This window comes from Typopeltis vanoorti, chromosome 14 (genome assembly GCF_054136105.1).
Source record: "Typopeltis vanoorti isolate ZY-2024b chromosome 14, IOZ_Tvanoo_1.0, whole genome shotgun sequence".
NCBI lineage: Eukaryota > Metazoa > Arthropoda > Arachnida > Uropygi > Thelyphonidae > Typopeltis > Typopeltis vanoorti.
Window position 1 is genome coordinate 96682517 of NC_143562.1, and position 12426 is coordinate 96694942.

The 12426-nt window shown below is 37.4% G+C and overlaps 1 protein-coding gene across 1 annotated transcript in view; it reads right to left on the minus strand.

Moving 5' to 3' along the window:
- LOC150099788 (lipid storage droplets surface-binding protein 2-like) overlaps positions 1-12426 on the minus strand; it is a 119454-nt gene that overhangs the window by 53319 nt on the left and 53709 nt on the right. The window contains exon 4 of the mRNA XM_090403579.1: positions 9328-9417. Coding sequence (XP_090259705.1) covers positions 9328-9417 — 90 coding nt within the window. The remainder of the gene's footprint in view (positions 1-9327; positions 9418-12426) is intronic.

Sequence of the window (12426 nt, forward strand, 5' to 3'; positions counted from 1 at the left end):
GGTTTTCCTGGCCACAGGTTATTGGCATTAGTGAAACATGGCTGACGGAAGATGATATTGTTAGTGGGATAGAGAGAATAAAATGGGTGGAGGGGTGTTGTTGATGATAGCTGATGAAGAAAGCCAAGGAGAATTGAAGTTGTATCGCAGGATAGTGAAAATAGGCGGTATGAGATTGAGACTGGCAGAACAAAATATACAGTTGGGTGCTGCCATAGACCAGGTGATGGAATAGATGGTGGAAATAGTATGCATAAACAAATTGATGAAATGAGCGGAAGGAGGCTAATTATCATGGGGGATTTCAACTATGGTAACATTGATTGGAAGGAGGAGAAGACACATGTGAGGAAGGAAATGGATTTTATTCAATTATTAAGGGATAACTATCTGAGACAGCATGTAACTGAAAATACTAGGGGTGTGAGAGTGCTTGACCTGGTAATAGCATCTGAGAATTTGATTGTAATGCATATGACCATGTTGCCACCTATTGGTGAGAGTGATCATAAGGTCTTGACCTGGGAGATGGCTAAAGGTGTGGAATTTTCAATTAAGACAGGGTATATGTGGAATTACCGTGCTGGCAAGTATGACAAGCTTAGGAGATTGTGTGGATCAGTGCCATGGCATGTACAACTGCAAGGGCTGGACGTCGATAGAGCATGGGAAGTGATCAAGGAGCATTTACAGAAGGTTATGGCTGACTGTATACCTAGGGTCCGAATAGTAAAACAAGTAGGGGTTAAATGGATCAATAACACCATTAAGCTTGAGCTGCAAAAAAATAAACAACTGTGGAGGGAATTTAAAGAAAGAGGTGACCTGCAGGCACATGAATGGTATAAAGTGCAGGCCAGAAGGGTAACGAGTGTGGTAAAAAAAGCAAAAGCGGATTATGAAAGGAAACTAGCTATGCAAGCTAAAGAGAATCCCAAACATTTCTTTCAATATGCTGCAAGCAAAAAAAAAACTGTACATGGCCAAATGATTTTAAGGAATGACGATGGTAAGGAAGTCACTGAATCAGTTGATATAGTGGAGTTACTGAGCGAACACTTTGCAAAAGTATACCATCCAGGTGGTGACATTAAAAAAATGAAGGAACCATTAGTTTATACGGGAATTGTGATGAATGAAGTGGAGGTGAATAGTCTATTACAGAACCTTAATGTGAATACATCTGTGGGATTGGATGGTATACCGGCACGGGTCTTGCGGGAAGCAGCTAAAGAATTATCAGTGCCCTTGGCCAAGTTGTTTAATCTGAATCTTGGGTCTGGTTTAGTCCCAAAGGTAGGTATGGAAAGAGGGAAAATTAGTTCCACTGCATAAAGGAGGATCCAAGACTACGGTTGCAAATTACCGACCGATCAGCATATCAGGAGTCGTTGTCAAGGTCTTAAAGAAAGTAGTCAAGGGAAAAATACAGGAATGGATTGATGAAAATGAGATACTCTATGGGGAACAGCATGGCTTTGTGAAGGGTAGATCATGTCTCAGTAACTTGCTCAAGTTTTATAACACAGTGACGGCTGAACTGGATAAGGGTAATGGGTTTACAGTGACTCTGCTGGACCTGGCTAAGGCATTTGACAAGATACCACATGGAATTCTAATCCGTAAACTACTACAACATATGGGAATGGATATAGGGTTGGTGAGATGGATAGGTGGGGTTGATGGGGAGATATCAAAGAGTAGTTTATTCAGGAGTAGAGTGCAAAAGACGGCCTGTAACTAGTGGTGTGCTGCAGGGTTCTGTTCTTGGACCACTGCTTTTTAATTTGTTCATTAATGATATAGGGAAGGATCTAAGAGGAACGTTTCATTTGTTCATTGATGATGCAAAGTTGGGTTGGGCAATAGTGAGTGCAGAAGATGTCAAAATCTTGCAGGACGACTTGGATAGACTGGAGTTCTGGGCTAAGGAGAATGGATGTCAATTTAATGTGACAAAATGTACGGTTATGAATTTTGGGGTGAAAAGATTAGCAGCAGTATACCACATTGGTGGAACTGTACTCCAGGAGATTGATGAGGCCAGGGACTTGAGAGTATCGGTGGATAGGAACATGAAGTTTAGGAGGAACATTGCAAAAGTAGCTAAATCAGCTCATAAACTCACTTGGTTATTGAAAAATACCTTGACGAGCAGAGACAAGCAAGTTATTGTACCTCTGTACTGAGCCGTGATAAGATCTCATCTCGACTACTGTGCATAGATTTGGTCACGTAGGTTCCTTCTTGATGGGGAGGAGGTGGAGAGGATCCAGAGGCAAGTGACTAAGATGATAGCAGGTCTATGGAATGAACCATATGAGAACAGGTTGAAGATTTGTACGTTGCAGAAATTAGTTGATAGGCGGAAAAGGGGAGATATGATTGAGACATTCAAATTGCTAAAGGATTTCTATAGGATTAATTCAGAGGATATTTTTGAGATCAGGACTGGTGGTGGGAGAACTAGGGGGACACCTATGGAAGCTGGGCAAGAGTGTGGTTAGCAGGGGTGTTAGAGCTGGGTTCTTTACTTTTAGAGTGGTGAATGAGTGGAATATGCTGCCAGAGTCTGTTGTGGGTGCTATGACGGTGAGTGAGTTCAAGGCAAGGTATGATAGATACTGTGAGAATGTTGTATAGTTGTGTGGACATGATGTTTAGAGCCTCCCTCGATGAGTCTAAGGACTCCCTGGAGTCGCCCATAATAATAGTAATAGTAATAATAAGTTGGTACTAAATATTTTTGCTGGGTGGTCACCCTTACTGGGCGATGATCATTGTCTACGTCTAACATGATACATTTTCTTTAATACGAAATTCAAGGAACCTAGATTTTCCGTGTTTGTAATAACAAAGTCTGCCAAAAATTTAAACTTCACACTTTTTTCGCACGTATATCTAGTTTTAACTTGAGCTTAATTCAACTTAATTAATACGAATGATATGCCAGTTTGCTTTTATTCATAAGAAAACCATCAAAATAATAATAACCGAAATGCAAATATATAATTACTGTAGTATCACATAAAGCTACTGCAGTAAAAGCAAAAGCAACCTTAATTACAGGTAACATGAAAACTAATTAGATCGTTAATAAATTAATGTACTTTAAAGAAAGAATTCAATATGCAGTTTTGAATTAGTCATTTTAACAACAGCATAGATATTGCCGAATGCAACAACTGTTTCGCTATCAATTACTGCACTCTAGAACGTTATGTTCAATGCATTTCGTGCGTTTTTAAACATTTTTTTTTTTAAAGAAGACAAGTGTGTTTCTTCGCTCTCATTTCCTTCCCTTCGTAATAATTTTACTTCCTTAGTAATAATAATAATAATAAAATAATAAATAAAATCATGTGGCTTAGTAGTTACTAGCTCTTCTGGTGCTACGACTGCTTTGGTAGAAACACCCATCATAATAAACTCTTCGAATTATTCAACACAATCCATATGCTCCTTTAAAATCTTCAGCTTTTAAAGATAAACATTTAGGAATATGTCTGTTACACATTAATTTGCAGAACTGGCCTATTAATGTCGCGTTGATAGTGAACAATTAGTAAGATTGTATCAAGCTTTGCATTAATTATACAAAAGAACACGATTTACTTCTCGCGGATCAGAAACATATTTTGTAACACACATTAAACGGATTTTGTAATAAACAATATGTTTATGTAGAAACCTATCCTGCAGTAGGGAAACGATATCTACTTCGCATAAACTACAACTTTGTATAAACCGAGATGTTACATTGTATTTTAATAATACAAATTATTAAGTAGATACTGTCCGACCACAGATCCGAGACCCACATCGCAATCTGCCAAGAATAGTCAATTCTTGTTGAAGGGGAGAAAGGAATAAGGCGATGCACGAATTCGTTACCAACATGCGAAATCATGTGCATAAACGTAAAATTTTCCAACTGTTCCAAACAAAATAGTTACCACTTTAAAAACTTTAATGTTCATAAAAGAAAAGTTAATTTTCCTACGTGTAATAATAAACAAATCATCCCACAATATGGATTGATTACCCTATTATCGGAATGGATTCTCCTTCTTCTGACATGAACAAAAATGTTGAAGAGTCTCGCATCTGTGAGCGTACAGTATTTCCGTGAAGTCCAAGGACGCATCGCTGAAGTCAATTCTATCATGTACTATACTTATCTTACTTCAGTGTCTCCAGGGTTTGAAAGACATGGTTGAATCCGTCTAGGTCATGAAGAATTGACACAATCCTACTACTTGAAGACGAGTTAAGTAGTTTCACATGGAGGTGACAGATTTTGACTCCAAGATTCTTGGATTTCCCTACTGAAGAACACATAATTAACAGACGTACTACACAGCCTACCTGGCTTTAGCTGCTTCGGCCATAATTAACATAAATCGCATTATTATCAGAATTCTCTTTAAAGTCATCCATCATCGGTTCATTTACAACTTTTCCTTCTAACATATACCACTTAACAACCACTCGTGAGAAAAAATAGTGGTTCTGCATTCCCGTGCTAACCGCATTCTTGACGTGCTAACGATTCCTTGTTTTTCCCATCCTGTTATGTACTGAAAGATCTCTACATTCAACTTATAAATTCATTTCAACTTATGTCTATCACTATCTCCCTGTTTCCACCCCAAAATGCGATCTGTAGTCCTTTAATCTGTTCTCGTATTCATTATTGTGGTCTTGATATCATCTTAGTAAACAGATAGTTCATTTTCTACTATTTGCAAATCGCGAAATCCAGGATACTAGATCTGTGTATTATATCAAAGAGGTGCAATGACGTCTTTATACCTGCTCTCCAGGAGCCTTCTCAACATAGCAGTTATTCTTTGCATTGTCTTTGCCACATTCGTAAGAAGTCCCTTGAACTTCTTCAACTCACTCTAGTATCACACCTAAATTGACACAATCTCATCCTTCTCCTGGACTGCAGTTTCATCATTATGATAGACATATTACCAGTGGCGGCCGGTGAATATTTTAAGTGGGGGTGCTGCATATACAAAATAAAATTTTAAAAAATTCTTTTTTTCCTAATCACTAACCAATTTATTAATAAATAAATTTACATGTTAAAAATTGCTTTATTAAAAATATTTCCCCCTCACCACTTACCAACACCAATAATAAAAGTTTCATATCTCACAGAAATAACGCAAGCATCGATACTCTGCCCAACTGTTAACTTCTGTGGCTAGATGGATCTGAATCCCGTGGATTATAATCCCTTCATCGCTAGGAAGTTGATTTAAATTATTAAGAGATTATTGAGCACCTGGCTCGCCCAATTTAGGGCTGTGTGGGAGCGCATGTACCGATGAGCAGAGCCGCTTTCGGGCGCTTGTGCTTCCACCTGTCGTTTTCATCGTAGTTAGATGACTCTCTAATGAGTTGGTTTGGGTGAATTGCTGCTTTGGTGAAAAATGCAGTTGCAATGTAACGGAGATACGTCGGAACATCCGGAATGTCAGCATCTCGGTGGAGGAAAGCATTCCTGACAAACCACGGAGCATCAAATATCATACGAAGGCACTTGTTTTGGATGACCTGCAGCTTCTTGATGTTGCTGGGGGGCAGTGTGTCCCCAAGCCGGCGATCCGTATATGAAAGTGGATCTGATGATTGTTTTATAGATCTTAAGTTTGTTGTTAATATTCATTTTGCTTCTTCGGTTGATGAGGAAGTAGAGTTGGCTGATTGCTGTGTTGGCTTTATTACAAGCATAAGTAATGTGAGGGTTGAAGCTGAGTCGGTTATCCAGTTGTATGCCTAGATACTTGGTTTTGGTTTTCCATGGGATTTCTGTGTTAAAAAGTTTGATTACTCCGTGGTGTGTTGCTTTTCGTCTTGTGAAGAGGATAGCAGTACTTTTCTCTGCATTGACTTCTACTCTCCATTTCCTGAACCAGTCTTCCAGGCTGGTTGCTGCGTTTTGTAGACGCTGCGTGGCTAAGTGTGGTCTGAGAGATCTGCTCACAATCGCCATATCGTCCGCATAGCTAGCAATGGTGGTTGATGCTGCGATTGGGATATCTGCGACGAAGATGTTAAATAGTAGTGGCGAAAGTAGTGATCCTTGGGGGACGCCCGCGGTGATTCTTCTCGGTGAGGATCTGAGTCCGCGCAGCATCACCTGGAATTTTCGGTCTTTTAGGAAGGAGTCTATAAGTTTGGTAAGATAGAGAGGTATGTTAGCTGTAAGTAGTTTATATACAAGGCCTTTGTGCCACACTTTATCAAAGGCTTTTTCAACGTCGAGAAAGATAGCTCCTGTGTGTTGTCCCCAGTTGAAACCAGTTGTAATGAATTCTGTGGACCTGTTGGGTAGTGTTATGGTCAGCACGGAAGCCAAATTGTTCACCCGGGATCAGGTTGTTTTTGTCCACTTCAGCTTGCAGTCTGTTTAGAATGACTTTTTCCGCTATCTTTCCCAGGCATGATAAAAGGCTGATTGGTCTGTAGTTTTGCGGGAATTGTGGCGCCTTACCTGGTTTGTGGATGAGAATAATGTCTGCGTGTTGCCATCGAGTGCGAAAGTAACTAAAACGGAGTATTGCATTAATAATGGCAACGAGGTGCATAATTGCCTTATGCGGGAGCGCCTTGATGGTTTTGTTTGTAATTTCGTCTGGTCCTGGGGCTTTTTTGTTGTTAATTTTTCTTATTATGGAGTAGACTTCTCTAGGCGAAGTATTGCAGATATTTTCACGGCTGCAGGGCTGGCGTAGTGCATTTCGGACATGTCTGCGTATTCTTTCTATGAAAAGTAAGTCTGCATGTGCATAATTTGGGCTACATTGAAGTTGTTGGGCGTCTGCAAAGGCTTCAGATTTTTCATCGTCTCTATAGACAATACCTCTTTCTCCATGAAATGGCTGTATGGCAGAGCGGTTCGTTCGGAGAGCCTTAGTCATTTTCCATATGGAGTTGTCTTCCGCTTCAAGGGAACACATTTTTTTTCCCCACTCTTGGTTTCTGTAATCTTTCAATGCGTAGTGAATTAAATTCGTCGCTCTATTTAGCTCCTGGCGATCTTGAGGAGAGAGTGTGGTGTGATAGCGGCGCCTGATCTTATTTTTATTGCGGATTAAAGTGCGGATGTCTTCCGGAAGTAGGTTTTCTTGGACTGGGATGTGGGCAGAGGAGGCTGCAGATAAGCCAACATGTATTTTATTTTCAAGGTACTGGACCGCTGCATCAATTTTTTCTCGCGACGAGATAATACTCTGCCCAAACGAGCAGTGTCAAGAGTAAAGGAATATCGGCGAGCCTAGCTGCAATTGGTGCGATAATTCTCACACTGCGTTAGATCGCAGTGCATTTGTTTCGTGTAACGATAATTGAAAAAATATAATTCTTTTCATATTTTCAACAGTGACACTCGTCATAATTCAGCCCTGTATCTATAATAAATACATAATTATATGTTATTTTAACAGAATAAAATAAGATTTGAAAAAAATAGTTCACCCTCACTACGAACACGCACCAATAAAGAATAACGCGCGCAAGCATACACTGCCCAAAGACCAGTGTCAGATTCATTAGTTACGTGCAATGAGAAGGGCAAACGAATATCGGCGAGTCTGGCTGCGATTGGTTGAACGTGATAATTCTGACACTGCGTTAGATCGCAGTGTATTTGTTTCGTAATCTAAAGCGTTAATCGAACAATTCCAATTATTAACTATTCAATCACTGTCAAAACATAAGCTGTAACCTTTAACATGTTGTATTGCATTTATATAATGTAAGCATTCTTATTATTTATAAACACAAACAAAATTTAATATTTTCATTTTTTTTCCTTGGGGGGGGGGGGGGGTGCTGCAGTGTCGCAGTGCTTATGTACGGGCCGCCACTGCATATTACTATCTCTTCAATCCAAAATTATATCAAAATCAAAAAAATTCAAATCAAATCAAAAGTCATACATTTGACAAAATGAACTGCATTTCCATTCTCCTTTACCAAAAATTCCATGTTTTTAAGTCATTCTAAAATAGCTAAGTTAGAGCCATTTCTTATCGCTCTTCCAACTCGGCATCATACAGTCATACTCAATCAATATCGTACAGACCATTCGCAATATTGTTTAAATAGCGGTAATGCTGAATTCACCTCCACGGGACAGGACCCTGTGGCATTCCATTTTTCGTCTTCTATTAATGTCACGTTATTATGGCATGTGTTATAATAAAAACAAGCGTTTCCTTAACAAAGCCAGTGTAATTTCCTATAGTTGCAATCACTCGCTATTCATTCTTGCATGATACTCCTTACTATCTTTCGCACGATTTTAACGATCACTTCAGAAATACTAAGCATATTACATTTTGATAATATCCTTGTGCATTGGAACTACATTACCCTTCTTTCCACTCCTTTGGCATTATGCCAGAGTTAAAAATCATAGTAAACAACCACGTGAAAGATACTGCCAGTTCCATCACACCTTATTTTAATACACGGAGTAATATCTCAGTCAATCCCACTGTTTACTGTTCAACTCGAGATTTTGCAATGCCTTTGAAACTTACAGATCATCTATTCCATCATCTCATCTATTTTCTCTCTCTGCCATGAAAGTAGGTTAATATATGGTAGCCTTTCCACTAGTTTCAGCAAATTAATGGAAGTTTTCCAGTATCAGATACTATAAATTTCACCTGGATGATATCTACTATCAAAGTGGTTGATCGTTAGTTTAACTACTACTGCAGTCATTTTCCTGTCATCTGCATTCACTAAAGTTATTCTTCCATAATAATTTTCTCCTTTATTTTCCACATAAGGAAAGAAGATTTCTCTCATAATCATATTTTACCTTCCTTACCATAATTGCCTTTTTCGAGCCCACTCGGTACTCCCATATGTTTCTTCATAATCTTTCTCCTAATAATTTCCTCCACATCAAATACTTTTGTAGTTCCCTGAACGATGTCCTTTATCTAAATCGATTTTCCTTAACTCTGAGAAGGCAATCTTAATCTTTTTTTTTTTTTTTTTTTTTTAATTCTCAAATCCATTAATTGTTTCATGTGCGCTATTCACTTCTTTCGCTTTCAGTTGTGGATGCAACGGGGTATTGCTTCATGACTAAATTATATATACGCCTTAAATTTTCGTTTACTCTAATAGATTAGATTCGCAGTCGTTTGGGTCAAACCGATCATCTGAAAATGTGATTTACAAGACACAGCGATAAGAGAATTGACCTAGGGGTCAGGGAATTATTTATTCAAGATTCATTTAGCATATGAAGAAACAGATAATTAAGGGGTTCTGTCTATATTGCCTTACCTTTTCGGTTCCGTAGCTCTTCAAATCTTCATATTTTCCCAGGCTTTTTTGGACTTTGGAGGTACACAGTTTAATGGTTTCGTCCAAGATCTACGAAAGAAAGGTCAGAAGGGATATTTATGGAGTGGAATGTTTAGATGAAAACCAGAGATAAGGTATTTAGTAATGTACAAAAGTAAGAAACTCTCTCTCTCTCTCTCACACACACACACACACACACACACACACACACACACACACACACACACACACACACACACACACACACACACACACACTATCGCACATCATCATGAAAATAAATGTAAACAATTCCAATTTTAAATGGCAAATCTAAACTCTGGCCTTGAACTGTGATATACCTTAAGTTCTCAGTAGCGGCCGAGAACAAGTGGAGAGCACCTTGGATACCCGGATAAAAAAGTATACATATATGCTACTATCCGATGCGAAATACATCCTAATTTGGCTACAATCACCCAACTCCTTAACGGGGACTGTTTGACCGATCTCGAGTATTCTTAGTATACAGTACTTTGTTTCAATATGGATTATTTTCTATTGGTTCATTTAGAGACAACGATAATTAAGCGATTAATGTAGGACTTTTTTGACATGAAAAAGTTGGAAATGCCACTTTTTTTTTTAATGAGAAATACAAATATAGTCGTGATCAGAACAAAATGTCACATTTCTAAATTAAATAATATCAGCAAGTTTATTCTCGATCTTACTGACATCTAAAAGTATTATTAGCAGGTTACGCAAAAAATTCAGGCGAATCAGTTATGAACATTGTATAGGAAAATCATCAGTTAGGAACTTAATGGATTCAAAAATAATGAATATTAGACAAAATGCTTCTTTATCTTTCCTGGAAGTCCGATTAAAATTTTCTTTAATACAGATTAAAATAATTCCTTAAAGAATCCAAGTATTCAAGAACAAAAAACATACTAATTAACAGTCTACTGCAATATGTACTGTTATAGAAAAATGTCTGTTTTGAGTAGTCTCAAAGCTGATGAACTGGTTCGAAAAGTCACTCGGATTGATTCCCGCGCGAGGAAAAAACAAGTTATAATTATTCTATTTTTGTATATGGTCTGTATCTTAATGCCGATTTAAGAAAATAAAGAATTATTGTAGATTCTCAATTTTTATTTTATTTTATTTTATTTTATTTTTTTAAATTATTATTAAACTTGGTTTTCATCTAAACAGGAAGAATGCTAATTAGAAAAGACTTAGCAGAGTCACTTTTTTTTATTTAAAAAAAATCAAAGTAAGTGGTCATGCAAAGAATAAAAGAAGGTGCTTATTTGACCACAACAAGTTTGGAGGCCTACGATTTAGAAAACAAGGATTGGCAACATATGTCCCGCGGGATATTTTCGAGTCCTCAATGAATCATTCAGATAATACATAACAAAATCGTCCGCCAATAATACTGATATTTAATAAATAATAATAAATTTTAAAATGTAACATTACTAACTGAATTTATTTTCCACTAGTCTAAAAATGGCTGTGATCGGACAGAATCATTATATTTGCTGGAAATTTATGATTTTGATACAACATTATTCTATAAGACCATTTAGTCAATTCGAGCTGTCGAGCGGTAAAAAATATTTTGAATTCGCGTGTTTGCTGCATTTATGAACTTGTCCGTATAAATTTGATCTGACGACTATTATCGTCGCTCCGCTGTGTTTATAGCCTGCACTGGTGTTGCTGCGAAAATACGTACGTTGAATTTAACTTTGCACTTTCAAAGCTAGTAAGTACTACTAGTTTTGAATAGAATTTGCTAAATTGGCAAAAAGTATTTAAAAAATACTAAGGCCTCATTGATGTTTCTTAGAAATCTTCGTGTGATATAATTTTTTTGTTTATTTATTTTTCGTTTGTTTATGCTCTTTACCAATAAAAGTAGGTTAATGTGTGGTCGTACTTCCATTCATTTACTAGTTTTCATATTTCATCTTCAAAGTTAAGTTTAAAAGCATTTTTTCCTCCAAAAATGTCAGTAAATTAAGGTTAGTTTAATTTACTAACTTTATTTACTTTATTTACTCATAAAGTAGTTGTTACTTTATGAGTAAATATATAATAGTAATAGGGGAATTTTATTTCATTCATTTGTCATTAGTTTTACTCTAAATAAAATAATACTGATCAGCTTCACAACACCTGTATTTTGGTAGCTTCTTCACGGCTTTTTTTTTTTTAACGGGAGAAATGAAGAAATGAAATCAAGCATAAAAAAAATCGTTAGAATAGAAACGATCCAAAATAAATTAAGACGACACTAATTCGTGGCACACGTCAGCTTTCTTTGAAGAGTCTCTTGATAATGGAGAAGTTAGTTAAATTCGGACATGCGAAGAGATCTGATTAGCGGTTTCCAGACATCATTTAGAATTAGACGCTGGTTTCTGTTAAGAGAATTACGTGAGTGAACCGCAGTAGATTCGTTAATTTGAAGAGATAAGACATGTTGGCTGTATCCCAGTCAGTAGTTTGATTTTGATCTGTTTGATTTATGATGGGCTAAGCCAGACATTTCTCCTCTTTTGCGATAAACATCACCATCTTCCTTTCTCTCTCAATCCAAAACTTAAAGAACTTAAGTGCCTCCATAGGGCAACTGGAAGAACAAGAGCATTGCGCCCTTCGATTGGAAATGGTCTGAGTTCGATTCTTGTCATGACGAGAGGAATCTTTATATGGTCTTTTTCAATTGAAGGTGAGTTAGCCGATCTCATACGGCAGTAACAAGGTTTTTCTCCCAGGAATTCGTTTTTTTTTTTTTTTTTATCCCGCGTAGAGACAAATCGGCCATGAGAACATACGCAATTTACAAACAAAAAATACTGTTGGTGGTGGTGATGGGCGGTAGATGGCTTTGATGGTAGTTGTCGTAGTAGGAGAATTAAGTGGTAGCGTAGACGGTGAGATGAGTGGAGTAAAGTGCCTTCCCGCGATGAGTCCTTGGACTCTTTGGAGGTGTAATAATAATAACTTCTCCATGTTTTTTTTTGTTTTGTTTTAATGGATATGCTAAACAAAAAAAGGTCAAGCATGTGTTATTTT